Raw genomic sequence first — 21,567 nt, forward strand, 5'->3', positions numbered from 1 at the left:
GGATTGAATAATTAAATGAAAGACTTGTTGAAAGAAGAATACAGCATGAGACAATGACGTGGTCTCCATCCTACCATTTACTACAAGAGAGGCCGAGCACAGTGTGTCCTCTGAACAGCATGTGTAGCTTCCCGTGTCTCCAGGTGTCAAATCGAAGATCTGTAGCTCATAACTCAATCCTATTTGCTTCATTTGGTACTTTTCTCCATGACTCAGGACTTGAGTTCCCCTCTTCCACTCGACGGGGAATCCAGGTTTAGAAAGCTCGCAGTGCAGAGTGACAATGTGTCCCTCCTCAGCCTCTTGGCTCTCCAGGTCTCGAATGATTACGACGGGAAGAACTGCGGATTGAATCAATCAGATAAGATGTTGAGGTGTGGTGTTGTAATTTAAGTTTACGGATTCCCAGATGAAGATTACAGTATGCTGTGTAAAAAATAAAAGTACATTTTCAACTTACCTGACTGAGGTTAGCTTTTTTGCTAAAGTTAAAACAAAATAAGCCAAATGTACACGTATGGCTGTTTTAATGTGCACACACAAAACTGGTGCACAGCCAATGATATCTTCTCCAATGCAAAATAGAAAGCCACCTGCGCATTTATGAAGTCTGACTATCATAGCGCTTAAGTATTCCTTATCTGGAGACAACAACAATCCAAAAGACCCCAAATCTGCCATTCACAAGTAAAAATGAAGTGAGCAACAACAAACAAGACTGATCTCCCGGCATACAAAATACTACATAGTAAACATTGCAAAAATGTAGGGGAATAAACAACGTGAGGGTACTACAAAAATTCTACCTGGTGTTTCACTTCAGTACCCTGCTTTTAAAACTCTGCAAGTGTAATTAATTAAATTACACCAAAAAAGATCCATGTAGAAAACACAGTGGCGTAAATTCAACAATGTGGAATTTAAGCCAAAAAGAGCATCAAACAATGTTGCCGAACTGATAAACTACACACACAAAAAACCTGACGATTGATTGACTATAATGCTAATTGCCATCATGCAACTTCCATCTTATCAGCCAACAAGAATAAATGTGCCAGGCTATTGAAGGATGTGATGTCACACATCTGTAGCATAGATTGTCTGCATGTGCTTGAGGAAAACAAAAAACCAGCATAGATGAAATCCACCTAATGCAAACAGAATCCCGTTTAGACAAACTGTGTTCTTGCTTCTTTATAACATACCTTCAACTCTCTTTTTGGATTCCTGCTTCTCAGACTCAACTTTGGAGGTCACTGCTGAAGCCGGTGACGTCTCTGCTGTAGCTGAAGTTACTGGTAGACATTTAATGTAGGTTTTATTTTTACTTCCATAACGTGCAAAATATTCACCGACAGACTGAACAAGACGACAAATCAAAAGCAATGTGCCACACAAGTTGTAGAGCCCCAATGTCCAAGACAACACAATAACATCTTCACTGGATTTTCATTTGTCTGAACTAACTAACTATCATTTTTCAAACGAGTCATGCAACGTCCAACAACAAAAACAGTGTCTTAAAAGTGTACAGACAGTGCCATGACCAAGTGAGCAACAACCCTGTGCTTTTATTTTGAATGTGCTGTAACTCCGTTACGTTGTTCATTCTGGTCACATGACCGATTGCTTCTGTCCATTCGGGGAGAGGGATCCTCCTCTGTTGCTCTCCTGAAGGGTTCTCCCTCTCTTTTTTTTTTACCGGTGAAAGGGTTTTTACTATCTTTATTTGGGGAGTTTTTCCTGATCTCAGGGATGTGGGCAGGTAGAAAATCCACGGCCCGCCACTGTACAGTTACAACTGGCCCTTTGAGGGTGACCATGATGCTGATGTGGCCCGGGGTGAAAATGAGTTTGACAACCCCTGCTTTAATTTATCCAGAGCAGAGTTTTGATAAGTTTTAAGTTAGAATATTTTTGATTGCATTTGGTTATACAATATGGCTTTGTTTTGTCTGTTTTTGCCTGTTGTTCATTCATTCATATCATATCATTTATTTATTCAATTTGATAATTTGAGTTAGTTTGTTAACAAACATAAATATATAAGTTGAAAATATCTTACTGTGTTTTTTATTTATTTATTTATTATAATTTTTAATTTCATAAAGAATTTTGGCGATGGGTGCCCCTTTTTTTGGTTTGAGCACCTGCCCCCCAAAATGTCTGTGCACGTGCCTGGTTAGACGTATACCTTCCACCAAAAAGTGTTTGGGAATCTTTAGACTAGAGTGTAATATCACAGCTGCTGGAGCATTTGGCAGCCTCACTGCTGTGATAAAACATTATGAGGTGTAGAAAAAAATCAGAGAAGAGATGAGGAGTTTTGTTTTGAAACAGAATTTTGAACTGAGCCATGTTGGTTTTGAAAAAGCTGACTTTTCAGAATGAACTGGATCACTTTTTTTTTTTTTTTTCTTTTTTTTTTCTGATTACACCTCAAACATGTTGCCTGCAGAGCCAGCAGCCACAAATTGTATTTTTAATTATCAGCTCTAATAATGAATTTTCTATTAATCCAGTGAGCGTTTGCTGAGTACACATGCAATATTTCCGCAAAATCTTGCACAATTCACTTTAAATCTCTCACACTGTTGAAGTCTGAGACACATCACCTCATCAGCTACTCCAATCACTGACCTACGAGCTTTTAAGAGAAGTATGCGGCACACCAACATACATTGAAGCCAAAGCACGGGGTCACCACATACAGTACGCCTCCCAAACAACACGTTTTGAGTTACAGTGACAATTATCGACTGTATATGATAATAGCTGCTTACAAATCATGATGTCACGTCCCTCAAAAACCACAAACACTTAACAAAAGGAATCACAAAGAACTGCTGTTGGAGGAAAGCTGAAAATAATCACATAACAGCAACAGGCATTAAAACAACATCAAATATGATTAAATAGAATACAATCTCTCCCTATGTTCATATTGTTACACTCTATTAACCTAACCTTACCAACTAATTTAAACTTTGAATTATTTTTGTCCATTGTCCACAGCCAAACACATAGCATGCTCAACATACCATAGAAAGTAAAAACACCAGTAGAGATAGAACACCTGCATTTGGCAACACAAAGACTGAGTGGGATGTGGGAGGAGACAAGGAAGAAGCACAAGGCTGATGAAGAGCTCAAACCATGTCGTACCTTCTGTTGGCTCTTTGGTCTCCTGCCTCTGTGCATCTTGCTTTGCAGCTACTCCGGCAGCAGTCTTTTCAACTGGGATGAAACACAACGTTTACCTCACAATCTTACAGTGATGAGTTCCTTAACCTGAAGGCAGGTCAAGCGAGTAAAGCAGAGCTTTGCCTGTTTACGACTGGGCGTACTGACAAATCTCCTTTCACAGACCGCTATCAATAATCCAACACATAGCAGCCATCCAACACAATACTGCCTAAATGTGCCATAAACATTGCAATGCAACTTTATACATTTCACACCCTCATCGGGCAACATAACCTAGTGCACAGACAGTAAATTGGGGCGTCCTGAAACCATAAGGTAGCCGGTTTGATCCCTGTTCTCCCCATAGTTTGCATGTTGAAACTGTTGAAGTGTCCTTGAGGAAGACACTGAACCCCCACTTGCCCCCCGGGCGCTTCACAGCTGCCCACTGCTCCTTAATTACTAAGGATGGGTTAAATGCAGAGAATAATTTCCATATAAATCCAAACTGAGCTGCTTAACATTGCAGCCTCTAAAAACTGCATTGCGACACTGTCACCTAAATTATGATCTATTTGCGCGTAATGTAACCTTAAATAACCCCTATTAATAAAAACTTTAAAAACATCAGAACTTATTTAATGTCTGATTCCCGTGATTAGTGTGACAGCGTACAGTAATAGTGTAATAACGTCTAATAGTATATTATATTGGAACATCAAATCGGTAGTAGACCGGGCGAGATGTAACTCGGATTTAAATCATTTTACTTGACAAAAAAAAACACCACTACACCCTTCATATTTTTCAAGTTCTTCTTTCTTAAGTGTGTTTTTTCAACAAGTCTGAAATTACATATTAAACAAAACAATTGACGGCCATGCTCACAGTACTGACAGATGGCACAGTGTCAAAGCCAGACAAACATGAGTCTCTTTACCTTCACCTCCCACTTTGAGCTCTCGTGAATCTCTCTGGATCTCCTGTTTGAGGAGCTGCTCTTTAGGAGTCTGTCCGGTAGTTGGCAGAGTCACAGCTATGACATCAAACAACATTGGACCCAGTTTGAAATTGCCTCAAGCAGGCTAGCACTTGGTAAAAACGGTGGAAGGGAGCATGACAAACATGACGGACATGTCTCAGTACCAATATGTCAGTCGACATGCAGCAAAGTATTCCAGAGACCACAGAAATCAACAGAGGTTAAAATTGAAACAACGCTTTTTCTTCTTCTAGAATTGTAGCAAAACCTCCAAGAACGAAGCCGATCAAGACATTGAACAGGCGAATTAAAAAAAAGCCACATATACCAGCAGGCAGATGGAATAGCAGAGGCTAGGTCAGGGACATGAAGGTGGAGTAAAACCATATTGAGCCTTAAAACAACTCCTTGAAGCAACAAGACACAATGTAAGGCATTTCATGACGAAGACCTTCTGTCTGACAACAGCAGACAGTAGCCAAGACATGGTGTGACAGTTTGAAGTACTGAATAGCTTAGTGTGTGATTAGCTATGTTATGTGTTGCACACACTGAGGAATTACAAATGCACATGGGCTCAAAAAAAAACAAGCAAAGCCAAGAATCTTCAGAGAATTACCTTCTACCGTCTCATTTATCTCTTGCCTCTTGTATTTGTCTTTTGCAGCTGTGGGCAAAGCTTCACTGCTAAATAGCTACACTATTTAATATGAACACCTGAGCATAGCCTGTATAACTGCCCCAAATTCAAAGACCTTCATTCTTCCCAAACCACACAAATATAATGTCAAAGACAATAAATCATGCCACACACAAATACATTATGCTCATGTAGACTCCAGCCAACGACAGGTATCATTCTCAAACCATCAAGGTGCCACCAGCACAACTGACACAAATACAAGGGTTATAATTTCTGCTTTAAATAAGCCGGTTATGCGACATTTACTGCAATACAACACTGAGGGAAAAGACCCTCAGTAAAATTACAAAACACAATCCTACTACAGGACAGAAGAAACAGCATGGGCACACACAACTGCAACCCGAAAAATCAGGCAAACCAGTGAGAAATAATGAGGCAAGAATACACTTATCATAACCTATAAAGGCCAAAAGGTACTGCACATGGCAACACAAAGACCATAATCGAGATGGACAGAGTACATCAAGCTGAAAGTCAAGCCGGCACATTGCCGTCTTCTTTCCATACCTTCCGTTGCTTCTTTGGTCTCCTGCCTCTTAGATTCCAGTTTAGTAGATGAAGGAGTAACTGACAGCTTCACAGCTGAGAGGAAACAATTCAGAATGCTGTAACATACTTGATCATCTCCAGCACTTCATAACAACGTATGACCTATCATAATTCAAAACTAAATATCACCAGACGAAACTTGTAAATCAAAACTATTTCAGAAATCAGAAAGCCCCGTGAAACAAAGTAAAACTACAATACAACATGAACAAAATATCAGTTGGCTTCAGAAGAGACGAACAGTTTATGGACCAGCACACATGTTGACATGACATGATTTGTCAACACTGACAACAATAAAACAGACACAAAGGACGCATAAAAACAGCAGCAGCAAGCACACACTGCTAAAATGTCAAATTGCGTGACGGGGACTCTGCTATTGAAGCTCGTTTTGACAGCACCATTCTTTGGTTTGTATTGTAATCGCAAATGGACGGAAAGAAAAAGAGAAAGAAATGCTGAAAAATCTTCTGAAGAAGAGATCAAAATTAAAACTCTGCATCACAGCGCAGAACACACAAAGCAATCCGAACAAAGACATCTAACCTTTTTATCCACTAAGTACAATGTGAAGGAAACATCTGATGAATCTCACATTAGAAAACGCACAAAGAACGCTGCCTTTTTGTGAGCCGGCAGACAGAAATAAAACAACAATATAAAAGAGAGAGCGACAGATATGTCACAGCAAAAGCAAGTGCTTAAATACAAGTGTTTCAGTCAAGGCAAAATCAGAGTGTAATACATTCATTCTCCTATTAAATTAAATGTGTAAAGTAGTCTTGGATTAAATCTGAACAATGCATCTCTTGCAGTGAGACAGACGGAAAAAAAATATTAATATATTGTAGAGGTTTAAATCACAAATCCTCCTACCCCTGATTTTGAGGCTGGCTGAGGTCTTCTGGTCTCCACACACACAGCTGTAGTCTCCACTGTCTTCTGGCTCCACCTTGTTGATCAGGAGTTCGTTCACAGAGGCCTTCTGCTTCATCTGGTACTTTTCTCCAGACTTCAGGGTCTGTGTTCCCTTCTTCCACTCCACTGGGACTCCAGGTTTAGAAAGCTCACAACGCAGAGTAACACTTGCTCCCTCCTCAGCCTCCTGGCTCTCCAGCTTCTGTTTGAAGGTCACTGGTTGGGCTGAACGTTTATCAGTTAGTTAGCAGTCAGTGGCATGCCATGATTTAAAAAGCAAAAAATCAATAAAAATACGGAACACAAAAAAGACAAACACTGACATGTTGCAATGTTAGAAGCTGCAGCGTCCAAAGTTAATACGTCTAAATATGAACATTCAAGAAGCCGTTTGATACAATGTATCACACATTTTCCACTGATTGAATCTTTATAAATCCTCCTCCTACCCTTGATCTTAAGGCTGGCTGAGGTCTTCTGGTCTCCACACACACAGCTGTAGTCTCCACTGTCTTCTGGCTCCACCTTGTTGATCAGGAGTTCGTTCACAGAGGCCTTCTGCTTCATCTGGTACTTTTCTCCACACTTCAGGGTCTGTGTTCCCTTCTTCCACTCCACAGGGACTCCAGGTTTAGAGAGCTCACAACGCAGAGTAACACTTGCTCCCTCCTCAGCCTCCTGGCTCTCCAGCTTCGAAATGTAGGTTGGCGGCAATGCTGTACAACCAAGTTTTTATTACATGTCAACACAAATAGTAAACAAAAGGCATATAAATTAAACTCCTTCAGGACAACATAATAACCTTTACAAAAAAAATGTGTAATGAATCCATACCATTGACTTTAACAGTTGCAGATGTCTTCTGGTCCCCGCACATGCAAGAATACTCTCCACGATCTTCAACCTCTAAATTCTTAATCTGAAGCTCACAAGAAGTCTCCTCCAGCTTAATCTCATATTTCTTTCCAGCTTTCAGAATTTCGGAGCCTTTTTTCCACTGAACACCATCAGCGGGTTTTGATAATTTGCAGCAAAGTGTCACATTCTCTCCTTCCTTTTTCTCCTGGTTCTTGAGCTTCTCTTGAAAACTGGCAGGCAGGGCTAAAATACAATTGTATTATTATTATTATTATTATTATTATTATTATTATTATTATTATATAAAACAGGGTGTTGCATTTCTTTTTTGTTGGGTTGTTGGATGTGATGGATGTTGGAAAATGATTAGAGGCGAAATTGATGTATGAGTTGTTGTGTTCCAGTCATCCAACGTTAGACTTTGGAATCCAAACAATATTCCAATAGTTGGCCTGATGTTCCTTTCGATGAACTACAACAGTGCACTTTATCTAAAAACAAACTCAAACTCTCTCAGAACAACAGAATGAAATCCTTTTTGAAATGCACAAAGGATTACCAACAGAGAAAACATTCCTCTATGTACTGTGCATTCCTTGCATAACAAGACAAAGCATGTGGAAACAGGTCACATTGTAACATTTGGACATGCTGGTGGATGTGGTTCACACTTTGTGGATGAGCAAACAGTCTCTCGATCACACAAACCCCGAAACAAAGAGGATGGACTAATGCTAAACAAGAGAGCAAGGCAGATATTTCTCACAATGAAAAAAAAATATTTCTATTAAGAAAATAAAGATATTTTAGTAACAATTCAACCTAATCGATGGTACTTTTGACAAATCTACACTGCAGGTAGATTTGTTCGTGACTAAGCGGTGTCGGTTACCTTTGACAACAAGGGATGCGTATACTTGCTGATCCCCAGCTATCACAGAGATGCTGCCTGAGTCCCTGGGAGTTAGCTCTCTTACAGTAAGAGAGTGGAGCCCCGCCTCTAGAACCTGAATAGTATTGAGGGGGCTTGGCAGCAGTGGTGTACGATCTAAGCACCACTGCACATGGTGAAGATCCATTGGACTGACACGGCAAACAAATGTAGCAGATTCCCCTTCAAAACAATGAACATCCTGTGGTTGTTCCAATATAACCACCAACTGGCCTTTGAAGCAAAACCAAACCAAACTATGAGCAAAGTCACCATGGCATTCTTCTCACTGGCCTTGAAAACCTTGCAAAATACATAAACAGGAGAATTCGCAATACAAAAAGCTCTTCAACTCTGCTAGATTAACACCCGCCTGAAGCGTGTGCACGTACACACTTTGGTTCTTACCATTGACTGTCAACTTTGCCATGCTCTTGGCAGTGCCCACGTCACAGGTGTAGATATCAGTGTCTTCCTCCTCCAGGTGTTTGATGGTGAGCGTTAGGATCCCGCCCTTCTGGGACATCTCATATCGACCTCCAGCCTTGAGCTCCGTGTGGCCTTTAAGCCATATCACAGTGGATGGGGTTTGTGCAGTCTCACATCGCAAGCTCATGGAGCTCTTCTCCTCAGCTTGGCTGTCCTTCAGCTCTTTAGCAAATATATGGATTGGCTCTGTAAAAAAGATTTATTTTCTTTTACAATTTTTCACTGTATGGAATTGTAGTATTAATCTGCGGTTTCAGAAAATAAGATAAGCAGAAATGATTCTATATTTAGTTAAATATATTGACCAGCTGTTTACCACAATCTTTTAAAAAGAGTTGTCATTAGTTAGTTGCTTAAATGGTTTTACGCTATCAAAGAGGAGAAATGCAGTATGAAGGAAGCAGGTAAACCCAGGATTTCTTACCCCTAATTTCCAGCTTGGCTTTAGTGGTTGCCCCTCCAACAACTTCACAGCTGTACTCTCCAGAGTCTTGAGCAGAGACATTATGGATGGTCAGCTTCATGACCTTATCCTCTTGGGTAATGTCATACTTCTGGCTCTTTTTGATGGCTTTGCTTTCCTTGGCCCACTTTACAGTGGAACTAGACTGTGTTACCTCACAGGTAAACACAGCATCTTCCCCTTGAACAGCGCTAACACTCTGCAGTTCTTTAGACACAGACGAAGCTTTGCCTGCAAAAAAGAATCATGGCATTTTTTTATTTCAATAAAATACAACATGTAATAACCTACTTTGTTTAGGCCTCTTAAAAAAAATGCAGCTCACCTTCAACTGTTAAAGTTGTTTTGGAGCTCAGGTCTTTGATGTTTAAGACCACTTCTCCGGCATCAGCAGGAACGACATCCTTAATAGTCAGCATGTACTTGCGTCCTTTACTGGTGACTTTGAAGCGACCTCCATTTGTGACAGTGTGGCCATTCAGACTCCAGGAACACTTGTCTGTGCTCTCACGAGATAAGATGCACTCAAAGCCACAAGTCTCTCCCTCATTCACCTCAGCTGACTTCAGCCACTTGGTAATTCCAATGCCAATCTCTAAATGTGGGACAGGGAGAGCAAATTGATGAACATGCAAAAACAACACCGCATGTATGAAGGCTAACACTATAAAACTGTTCATCTCAAACAACAGTACCAACCTCTTACGGTGACCTTGGCTTTAGAAACCTCAGTTCCAAGATCACAACTATACTCTCCAGCGTCTTCAGTGGTGACGTCCTTGATGATCAGTCCCAAAGACTTGCCAGTGTGAAGCAGCTCGTACTTTGACCCAGCCTTCAAGACTTGACTTTCTTTTCTCCATGTAGGAGAAACCCTGGGCTTGGACACCTCGCACGCCAGCGTTATCATGCCTTTCTCCTCTCCAATGACATCATCGAGAGACTTGAGGAACACAGCACGCTTCTCTGGAGGGGAATTGAGAAAATAAAGTTTGACAGCATTATACAGAGTATACAATACAGTTTCCAGGTATGGAGAGATGTGACACATAAACTAATGCTTCCATCAGAGTATCATGCATGGCAGTTCTTCAGTTCTTACCTTTGACCTTAAGTGTCACAGACTCTTTCACTTTGCGGACCTTAAAGGTGATAGTCCCCCCATCCTGAGGGGCCAGGTTCTTCAGCGTGAGCTTGTGAGCCTTTCCGTCATGAGTGATGGTGTTGACTTCATTAGTGAAGAGCACCTTGTCCTTCAGAAGCCATTGTACCTCTTCATCGGCAAAGTTAATCTCACATGTGAACACTGCATCGCTGTCTTCGTCAACCTCCGTGTCAGCCAGGTGCTTGGTGATCTTAATGTCACGCACTGGACAGAAGAAACATGACAGCTTCAGTTTGAAGACAATTCTAAAGCAAGTTATTTGTGTGATGGTTTTGATTACAAAACGCAGAGTTGCAGTATTTAGGATGGTATCCAAAGGTCCATACTGTACCTTCAACAGCAAGTGTCCCTTTGGTCTCAGCAGGCCCAGACTGACAGCGGTACTCTCCACTGTCTTCCTCTGTCAACCTTTGAATGGTAAGTTGAGCCCTTGTAGCGTCTTGCTTTATGTTATACTTGTCTGACGTTGCCAGAGGTCCCTGACCTTTGAACCAATTAACCTCTTTGGGTGAGGCGGAGAATTTGCAGGTGAGTATCGCAGAGCTTTTCTCCTTCGCCTTCACATCTTTCATGGGCTCTGCAATCTCAAGTGGACGCTCTAAATGTAAAGAACAGCATGTGATCAGACTCAACTGAACGATGCAGGATTTATCTACTTAGAATAAGAACACAAGTTATTGTGGCCAACTGCCCTGATTCAACGCATTTACCTTTAACTGTGAGCTGAGCTAAAGATTTGCTCTTCCCAGCTGTAAACTGCACAGGTCCCGTCATTGATGCTTTGGTCTTTTTGAAAGTGAGACGGTGCATAGTGCCCTCTTTCTCCATTTCAACATCAGCGCTCTCCTGCACAGCCACTCCATTCAGAGTCCATAGAGGAGGTTTCACCAGTTCCATACTGATCTCAACTTCAAACACAGCTGCAAAGGGTTCTGTCACTTCTACTGAACTAAGCTCACGCACAATGCTGATTGACTGCTCTGGAGGGGTCATGGGGAAATAAAAAAAGGGTTAAGTTAGAAGTCAAGGATTTGATTTCATAAAATCAAAGGTAATGTTAGTTAATAGTTAAGGACCACACCACACTACTTTTTCCACTGACTTAAATGTAATAACCTCACGTAGTTCTACTCAATCAGAATGACCGAAAACAAAAGTGTGGGCTTGTACAAATGCAGTAGTTATACGAATTGTGTTAATTTCTTGCACACAGAATTTGAAATGCCATATACTATGGGACATTCATTTTAGTAGTTAGTAGATCAGGCTTGTCCAAAAAGGGCAGATGGATGGATGAATGGATTGATGGATGGATGGATAGATAGATACCTCATTAACTAAGAGTCTGATGGCTTGTAAAAACGTTTGAGTATGTAATCATACAATATACACAGTAAAATACATAAATACCCTACAATTGAGAATCCTGACAATCCTGAATACAATCAATGTATGTGATCTTCCCTGATGTTACCTTCCACGAGGAGTTTACAGCTCGTCTTGTCATCAGTGCCGTCACAGGTATAGGTGTCTTCGTCCCCATCGTCCACATCGTTGATGAGGAGTTTTCGGTACACATCTTCGCTTTTGATCTCGTATTTCTTGCCATGTTTGACCTCCACCTTGTTCTTGTACCACTTCACCTTTGCGCTGGCACGTGACACTTGGCATTCCAGATGACAACGATGCTTATGCATCGCTATCTTATCCCTGAGTCTCTTCACAAACTTCACGGGCAGCTCTACAGTAACATTAACACTGAATCAATGAATACTATCACGTATGCCACAAAGGAAAATTAAATGCCATGAATGCCAAAGCCCTTGCCTAAGCACACTATAGGACAGGCAATGTCTAATCCTTAAAATATGTTGTAGCCAAAGCAAACAGAGCTATTAAGGAACAATAATGCTTTTGATGCACAAATAGTTCCAACATTGTTTTGCGAAAGCTTAAGCAGCCGTAATAAATCTTGTAATGGTTTTACATAAAATGACAAATACTGTGTCAGTCATCCTTGTTTATACAGTATAGCAGTTGCTGTTCAATTGCAAACAGCGAGACTCTGACAGAAACTATGAGACATACATGTCGATAAAACTTATGGTCGACTGAGAGCAAAATATGCATTTTTTTCAGTCAGAGATTGTGCCTCTAACATTCTTTTGACAGATATATTTTTTTCCATACTCCTGGAGATTTCCAATCAACAAATGTCCAAAACCACTAAAACAACGATGTCTTCTCTGCAGACCGACATTGGATCACGACATACAGCTATGACAAAGCCCCTTGAAAATAATCCTAAACCTCGGCTAAAACTCCATACAAATTGTTTTTCATTTTGCCATCAGGCCTCAATGAGGCACAACAATGTACATGTGAATTGCAACTGGATTTTCCATCTCACCAATATTGTCAGGATGATGCATTGTGTTGAATCTTTTAGCAAAACAACATTTCATCTAACTTTAGTTTGACCTTTTACATTTGGCTCACTAAACCAGTTGAAATGTCCAGGACACTTTTGTTTAAATGCAGTCTTTTGTAAAGCATAATCATTTACAGCAGCCAAATTCTTTTTCATTTTGAGATAAATAAGGTTTAAAATATTCAGAGGTATTACATTATTTACAACTTTCTAACAGCTTTTTTCTTAATAAATAGAAATAATCCATTTGCAACCACATCTGAACATTGTAACATAAGGGTTAGCTCATCCATGCAGCAATACAAGGTAAATAATCATTTGCTCACTTACCTTTCACTTTAAGTTTTGCAGATGAAGAAGCTTTGTCAGCTGTGAATTTTATCTCACCCATGTCTTCTGGGGTGACGGTCTTAAACAGCAGTACATGGGTTTTGCCTGGAATAAGAAATGGACAGTTTGTAGATGATCATTATTCAGGCAAATCATATAAAGTCTCATGAGTATACAGGTGTTTACATTGTTGAACTACTTTCTTGAGAACTTACCCTCCTGTCTCATCTTGATGTTGTCACCGGCTTTGAGTTTGGTACTTCCTTTGTACCACTGGAAGTCCACTTCATCGTGTGAGATTTCACAGACAAATGCAGCACTCTCCTTCTCCATCACTTCAACATCCTCCAGCTTCTTAACAATCTTAATATCTCTGGCTGCAGGGGAAACATTTTAAAGATTTTTTTCGATATACTGAAAATCGTTATACTTTGCCCTTAATAATGGTACCTGACTGACTTGTGTGCTTCATGATGTGACTAATAATTACCGTGCACGGTGAGCTTGGCGGAGGTGTTATCATCAGTAGTGCGACAGATGTAAGTGCCTGCATCTTCTGGGGTGCATTTGTTGATGACCAAAGAACGCTTTCGGCCCATGGAATGGATGCCAAAATTCTTACCCAGTTTCAGTTCCACATCATTCTGAAGATTAATAAGTTTTCCAAACTGTTATACATGTACATTACAGTTTTGAAAACCTTATTTCACACTGCAGACAGTAATTGAAATACTAATTTCTCACCTTGAACCATTTAACATCTGCATTTGTTCTAGACAATTCGCATTCAAAAGTAACCTTCTCCTTCTCGGGAACACTGATATCCACGATGGGCTTGGAGATCATAGCGGGAGGTTCTGTAGAATCAACACACATGTTGGTTAAATAGTGACTGAACGATAATGGTTTGTGGCAGAATGGGTGCTGCACAAAAATAGCGGCTAAGACCCTCCAATTTGGTGACCCTCCAGGAAGCAGCTCTTACCCGTGATAATCAGTTTGCCAGAACTATGTACTCCTTCTGCTTGGAAGGCAATAGTTCCCGCATCCTCCATCTTGAGATTAGACAACGTTAAGGCATGCTTCTTTCCCAGAGCTGTGATGCGGCAGTTCGCCCCTGCCTTTAACTTGGCCCCATCCCTGGTCCAGGAGCCTTCGACATCAGCCTGGCTGAGTTCCAGCTCAAACGTTACCGTCTCCGTCTCATGTACCTTGGTTTCCGTAAGCCTTTTTATAACCTGGATCTTCTTCACTGAAGGGCGGAGAACAAATTGTGTCAACGGGCTTTATAGGTTTTTATAGTTTGTCACTCAACCTGTCCAAGCACACATTACTGGAGAATGACTTTATAGATATGTACTTAAATACTGCATATTGTATCCTAAACATGTCGTTGTGGATCAGTCTTACTCTCCACATTGAGCTTGGCCTGGGTTTTGTCCTCCAGAGTTTCACAGGAGAAGATGCCCCGGTCAGCATAAGTCACACTCTTGAAGACCAGAGCCTGCTTCGCGCCGTCTACCCGAATCTCCATGTTTCCTGCAGGCTGCAGCACTACGCTGTTCTTCATCCACCTCACTTCATCTGACGGCTTGCTGAGCTCCACCTCCAGCTTCACTTCACTCTGCTCCTCCACTGTCAGGTTTTCTAACTTTTTCTTAAATGTCACAGGCTCATCTAATTAGGGCACAAATAAAGAAGGCAAAGTTAATGAGGAAATCACGTTACTTAACATACTTCAAAATTATATTTTAAATGCATGTTCTTACGCTGCACTTGTAGGGAAGCTTTGCAGCTTTTGCCTTCTGCATCGACGCTAATCTCTCCGGCATCTTTTTGGGTGACAGCGGCGATGGTGAGCGAGTGACTGCCGCCGCCACGCTCAATCTTGTACCTGGGCCCAGCAGTGACGGGTGTGTTGTTGTGGAACCACTTAACGTTGGCGTCCGCTGGGTTGACGGTGCACTTAAAAATGGCGTCTTTTCCCTCCATTGCGGCCACATTGTTCAGCTTGGTGGTCAGCCTTACCAGTCTGGGTGCTGCAAGGAGACATGCGTAACATCAAATGAAACGGACTGAAAAAAGTTCCTCCCCTGATACTTTGAATGTTTTTGAGAAAACGATGAATTACCTTTCGAAGAGACTTTAGCAGAGGTCTTGTCATTTCTACATTCACAGCTGTATTCTCCTTCATCTTCTTTCGTCATGCCAGTCACAGTGAGCACCCGCTTAGCACCATCTGTCCTGACACAGTGCCGGCCTCCAGGTTTAATTTCACGACCATCTTGCTGCCAGACGACGTCCCCCGAGGCTTGGTTCAGTTCGCACATCAGACTAAGTGTACCTCCCAACTCCACCGTAGCAGATTTCAAAGGGACAACAAACTTCAAAGCTGAATCTGAAATGAAAACATGGATGTTAGACATCAAAACAAAATCTGGCATCTGAACAGCAATTATCAGATTTTTTTTACATTTCTGTGACTTACCTTTAACTTGAACTTTGAACTCTAGTTTGTCATCAGCAGTTTGACAGGAGTATGTTCCACTGTCTTTGGATTCTGAGGATTTCACTACCAGGGTACGAGAAAGGCCCTCTTTTTTCATGTTGTACTTGCTGCCCTCCTTGAGCTCCACACCTTCTCTAAACCACTTAACACTCCCACTCTCTTTGGTCAGCTCGGTGGTCAAAACTACTTTTTCGCTAACTTGAACAACACATGTGTCCTTGACAAGCGTCTTCTGGAACATGACAGCTGCATCTAAAGAGAAGTAAGAGCTTCTTTTTAAACGATATGTGCAGAGAATTAATCTTGTCGCAAAAATGGTCACATTCGAAATATATATTACCTGTCATCTGCATCTTAAATACCAGCTTTTCTGTTCCGGACTCACATGTGTATTCTCCGACATCTTTTTTATCCATTTTTTCTATCACCAGCTCACGACTCTTGCCCTTTGACTCCATGTGGACTGCTTTGCTGGAAGCCAGCAGCTTGCCGTCCTTGTACCATTTCACCTCCGTCTTGGTGTCAGAAACCTCACAGCTCAGAGTGGCTTTCTGAGAGAGCATAGCTTTCACCTCCTTCTGGACGGACTCCTTGTTGGAGAATCCAGCTGGGGCTTCTTCAGAGCAAATTAAAACATACAAAACATGCAAATTTAATGACTTATTGATTAAATACAAACATGGGAACACAATAGAAAAAGACACAATGCTATAAAACTAGTGCCATCCTCCTACCTGCCACCTGTATCTTGAAAGCCAACTTCTCCGTCCCGGCCTCACAGGCGTACTCTCCAGCATCCTTCTTCTCCACACTATCGATCACCAGCTGGCGACTCTTGCCTTTAGACTCGGTATGGATGGTCTTACTGGAAGCCAGCAGCTTTCCATCCTTGTACCATTTCACCTCAGTCTTGGCGTCAGCTACCTCACAGCTCAGAGTGGCTTTCTGGGAGAGAGTGGCTTTCACCTCCTTCTGGACTGACTCCTTGTTGGAGAAGGCTGGCTTGGATTGAATCTCTACAAAATAAAAATGGAGAATTTCATTATGTTGCCCCCCTCTTTATCTTAATACAAGTCATTAAAATATATATAAAACAATAACAACAACAAAAGCACAAGGGCCAACGCAAACATTTGCGATACCGACGTACTGCAACATTATCAATTAAACCCAAAACAGTAGTTAAGCAAAACTAAAAAGTAAAACGATCCACTGCAGCTGTTTTTGGTCTACTTCACTCAATATATTGAGATAATCAAATGTTTATATACAAGACAAAACACGTACAAATCCCGTATATTATTCCCTCTCATATGTCATACCTGCCACCTGTACTTTAAATGCCAGTTTTTGTGTTCCGACTTCACAGACGTATTCTCCTTCATCTTTCCTCTCTATGCTGTCCATCACCAGCTGACGAGTCTGGCCCTTTGACTCCATGTGAACTGCTCTGCTGGTACTCAGCAGCTTGCCATCCTTGTACCATTTCACCTCCGTCTTGGTATCAACTACCTCGCAGCTCAGAGTGGCCTTCTGGGAGAGAGTGGCTTTCACTTCATTTTGGACTGACTCTTTGTTGAGGAAAGCGGATTTAGCCTGGACCTCTGGCGAAGCACCTGTAAAGGAGTGTGGTGGCAGTACAATCACCAATACAAAAAAAGGACATGACCATATTCCACAATGCACACACCACTTTGGATTTACTGGGAAGACTTAACTAAACCGTACAGGCAAAATGAACAGAGCAATACGCTATAAAGACAGCATGTCAAAAGACATAACATTGCACTTTGAGTCATAAGTCATTGCAGAGTTGCCTCAGCAAATAAAAGTCAAAGCATGAAGTTCAGTAGTCCATACAAGCAACAACACCCAAAATATTCATAAAATGTAATTTGCCATCTAATAACATGAGACTCCAAGTCAATATTGGAATATAGATCATTGAACAAGGCATGCCAAACATCTCCTAACCTAAGCAGCCAACAAAACAGCCATAATTCATTGTGACATCCCAAATCAGAGGAGACCACAGACACAAAGAAACTAGCCAAAGACAACATTTCTAATGTACAGTGTTCATTAATCAAACTGTTTCTTCTAAATATTGTGTTGTCCGAATTAGATTCATTAAAACGTAATCAACATTCTATGAGCGAGTCATTCAACTAGGTTTTACCTCAAATGCATCGAGGACTTGTGTTTTACATGCGGTGTCCTCAAAAACAAACAATGAAATTAACATTTATATATTTATTGAACATACTAAGTTATCCTTACCTTCCACTTGTAATTTAAAGACCAGCTTCTCCGTCCCAGCTTCACACATGTACTCTCCAGCATCCTTCTTCTCCACGCTGTCTATCACCAGCTCCCGACTCTTTCCCTTCATGTCTGCATGGATGACCTTACTGGTGGCCAGCAGCTTTCCATCCTTGTACCATTTCACCTCGGTCTTGGAATCAGCTACCTCCCAACTCAGAGTGGCCTTCTGGGAGAGAATGGCTTTCACGTCCTTCTGGACTGACTCCTTGTTAGAGAATGCAGACTGGACCTGTGTGTCTGTGGAGGAGACCATCAACGCAGATTAAAACGTTTTTACTCGTCCATTGATTTGTTAACATCTGCAATACCTGTGAAGTACATAAATCAACAGTAAGCCTGTTTAGTCCCGGGCCCTACCTGCCACCTGGAGTTTGAAGACCAGCTTCTCAGTCCCGGCCTCACAGATGTACTCTCCCACGTCCTTCTTCTCCACGCTGTCTACCACCAGCTGGCGACTTTTACCCCTCGACTCCGTGTGTATTGTTTTGCTGGAAGTCAACAGTTTGCCATCCTTATACCATTTCACCTCCGTCTTGGAATCAGCTACCTCACAGCTCAGAGTGGCTTTCTTGGAGAGAGTGGCTTTCACCTCCTTCTGGACTGAGTCCTTGTTGGAGAAGGCTGACTGGGCCTCTGATGGAGGAGGTACAACAGAGAAAATATCAGATCCAATAAACAGCCAATTCATATTTGTATTATTATTTTATTTTTTAAATCAACCTTTCCATACCTGCCACATGCATCTTGAAAGCCAACTTCTCCGTCCCGGCCTCACAGGCGTACTCTCCAGCATCCTTCTTCTCCACACTATCGATCACCAGCTGGCGACTCTTGCCTCTCGACTCGGTATGGATGGTCTTACTGGAAGCCAGCAGCTTTCCATCCTTGTACCATTTCACCTCCATCTTGGCGTCAGCTACCTCACAGCTCAGAGTGGCTTTCTGGGAGAGAGTGGCTTTCACCTCCTTCTGGACTGACTCCTTGTTGGAGAAGGCTGATTGGATGTCTGCGGATAATGTAAACGAGAAATACAGTGTTGGTATGAACACCGCTTAAGATCAGCAATGACCGAAACATATAAGTGACATCTAATTTATGCATACTTCAAAGCATCATTAATTATTTAAACCTCATCGAGTCTTGTTTGTGATATTTGTCACATAAATATGAATAAAATGTGTAGAAACTAAACTCTGAAGTTCTTAACTCAAATAACGTTCATGCAGTAGCTCACAAACACTTTATAAAATGATTTAAACTGAAATAAATTAAATAATCGAGCAGTCCTACCTGACACACTTATCTTGAAGACCAGCTTATCCCCTCCTGCTTCGCATGTATACTCTCCAGTATCGCTCTTCTCCACCTTTTCAATCACCAGCTGACGAGTACTGCCTTTTACTTCTGAGTATATTGTCCGACTGGATATCAACAACTTGCCGTCTTTATACCACTTGACCTCTGTTTTGCTATCTGAAACACTGCAACTAAGAGTGGCCTTCTGGGAGAGAGTAGCTTTCACTTCCTTCTGGACCGACTCCTTGTTGGAGAATGCAGTTACGGTTTGAGTTTCTGAGAAAGAAATAAGGTAAAGAAATGTATATCATAACGTCATAATATCTGGGACATGCAGTAAATTATTGAATAGTATCACAGCATTACACAAGCTTACCTTTTATCTTGACCTGGAATGTGACTTTGTCTGATGCTGTCTCGCAGGAGTAATGTCCTTCGTCAGTTTTCTTGGCGTTCTTGATGATGAGTTTCCTTTGAGTCCCTTTGGAGATGAAGGTGGTTCTTTGGTCCTCAGTGATCTCCGCTTGATCTTTTCTCCACACAACGGCCGCGCTGGCAGGAGAAACCTCACAGCTCAGCTCGAGATCTCCTTTAAGGGACGACGACATTCCCACAGTACCTCTGGCTTTGTTCAGAAATTTGGCAGGTTCATCTGAGAGAAAATGAGATAGAAATTGAGTCATGACTTTTTTTATATATATTATTTGTGACGGTATTTTAGCTGATTTCATACAAATAAGGCATGTGTTAGCGAATTGGAGAGGAGTACATGTCAAATCTTTGTAACAACAATGTAAAGCTCTTTACCACCTATATAACTTTATGTTTGTTACCGTAGCAGCTCATGTTTAGAAGGAGCCTGACTGGGTGTAGCAGAGTAACCATGGAGTTGACTACATGGTGACAGATAGCTCTTTCCTCTATTTGATGGCTCATGAGCATATGCTTGCAGCCGTCAGAGCAGGTCACATTTCAGTTTATCACGAGACAGTCTGCATGCGGGCTTGAGGCCAGATCCCTTTACACAATCATATTGGCACCGAGCAGAGTATTCCCACGATCGATGGCAGAACGAGTGTGTCTTTAATCTGCGATAATGATTTACCTTTAAGAGAGAGTTTCAGGGGCATTCTGTCGTCAGCTAAAACACACTCGTAGATGCCAACATCTTCCTCCGTAACGTTGTGGACCATAAGGATCCTCTTGTGGTCGACGATCATATATTCATACTTCTTTCCCATTTTCACCTCCCGCCCATTCCTCATCCAAACCACCTGAAGAAACAGAGAACAGATCAAGTCAAATGAAATGTAGAGTTGAAAGAGTGCTTGAATATCTGTCTCAAGTAGAACTACTGATACTTAAGTTTTGCCAAGTCAGATTACTTGTGCTGACAAGTTCTCAAATACAAAAGTGTCTCCTTTGAAGACTATTCTAAGTATCAGTAAGTAACATGAAATAAGATATGTGGCACACTGTACTGACCTAATTCATCTCCCTATGAATACCCCACCAAAAGAGGGCCAAAACTAACTAATATGAAATATCCCTCTGGAATTACAACTCACGGTACAATGGACAAAATAGCACAGAAAAAAAACCTACTCAATTACACAAATTATAGAGATTGTTTTCTGTCCCTGCATTCTGCCCCATGCAAGTAGCAGGTACACGCATGTTCCCATCACAAACCTGTGTTTCGTAATCCGACACCTCAGCAGTCAGCTGAGCAGTGGCTTGGGCACTGCAGATTACCACCTCCAGCACATCTGACTTGTTGGTGAACCTAACAGAAGGAGCTAAAAATACAGTGTTCATGTTAGAAGGCTTTATTGTATTGCTATTGCAAATAATTGCATTAAATACCAATGGCATTCAATTAAAAACAATAAAGGTTTTAATACAGAAAAGCAAATCTTCTACGATTTCCGTATATCGTTTTTTAAGTGCCGTATGAGTGCATACCCTTCACAGATAGGATGCAACTGCTTTGCGAGCCTCCACCCACAAACTTGACCTCAGTTCCGGTCATGTCCGTGGTCACGACACGGATGAGCAGAGTGTGCGTGTTCTTGGACCTGGTGATGAGGTAGTCTGCTCCACTGCGCAGGAGGCGGCCATTTAGAGACCAGAAGCCAGAACAAACAGCGGACAGCTCCACGGAGATAGAGAACTCCTCACCAGAGACTGCGACGCTGTCCGTCAGGCCTTTCTTGATTTCAGCACTGGGTTCTGGAGACGACAGGCAAACCAGAAATGAGAAGAAGAACACTCAAAGGCGTACAACATTGGCACTTAAATAGATTCAGATTCAGATCAGATTCAACTTTAGTGTGCAAAAGAGAAACAGTTAAGGTGCAGTGCAATGTGGTGGATAATACAATGAAAGACAGTATAAACAAAATTATTAAATGACACAGAGACAT

General features: G+C 41.6%; 1 protein-coding gene across 1 annotated transcript in view; it reads right to left on the reverse strand.

Moving 5' to 3' along the window:
- obscnb (obscurin, cytoskeletal calmodulin and titin-interacting RhoGEF b) overlaps positions 1-21,567 on the reverse strand; it is a gene marked incomplete at its 5' end in the record, with an annotated part of 49,345 nt that overhangs the window by 23,357 nt on the left and 4,421 nt on the right. The window contains 31 exon segments of the mRNA XM_079219433.1: positions 75-341; positions 6,303-6,569; positions 7,179-7,445; positions 8,542-8,808; positions 9,047-9,316; positions 9,411-9,680; positions 9,785-10,051; positions 10,188-10,454; positions 10,582-10,848; positions 10,961-11,230; positions 11,725-11,991; positions 13,012-13,116; positions 13,227-13,388; positions 13,502-13,655; positions 13,756-13,868; positions 13,997-14,263; positions 14,422-14,688; positions 14,781-15,050; positions 15,143-15,409; positions 15,500-15,772; positions 15,861-16,136; positions 16,255-16,536; positions 16,843-17,136; positions 17,801-18,082; positions 18,203-18,392; positions 18,766-18,851; positions 19,136-19,417; positions 19,518-19,793; positions 20,247-20,415; positions 20,834-20,940; positions 21,107-21,373. Coding sequence (XP_079075559.1) covers positions 75-341; positions 6,303-6,569; positions 7,179-7,445; positions 8,542-8,808; positions 9,047-9,316; positions 9,411-9,680; positions 9,785-10,051; positions 10,188-10,454; positions 10,582-10,848; positions 10,961-11,230; positions 11,725-11,991; positions 13,012-13,116; positions 13,227-13,388; positions 13,502-13,655; positions 13,756-13,868; positions 13,997-14,263; positions 14,422-14,688; positions 14,781-15,050; positions 15,143-15,409; positions 15,500-15,772; positions 15,861-16,136; positions 16,255-16,536; positions 16,843-17,136; positions 17,801-18,082; positions 18,203-18,392; positions 18,766-18,851; positions 19,136-19,417; positions 19,518-19,793; positions 20,247-20,415; positions 20,834-20,940; positions 21,107-21,373 — 7,335 coding nt within the window.

This window comes from Taurulus bubalis, assembly GCF_910589615.1.
Source record: "Taurulus bubalis genome assembly, chromosome: 1".
NCBI classification, from domain to species: domain Eukaryota; kingdom Metazoa; phylum Chordata; class Actinopteri; order Perciformes; family Cottidae; genus Taurulus; species Taurulus bubalis.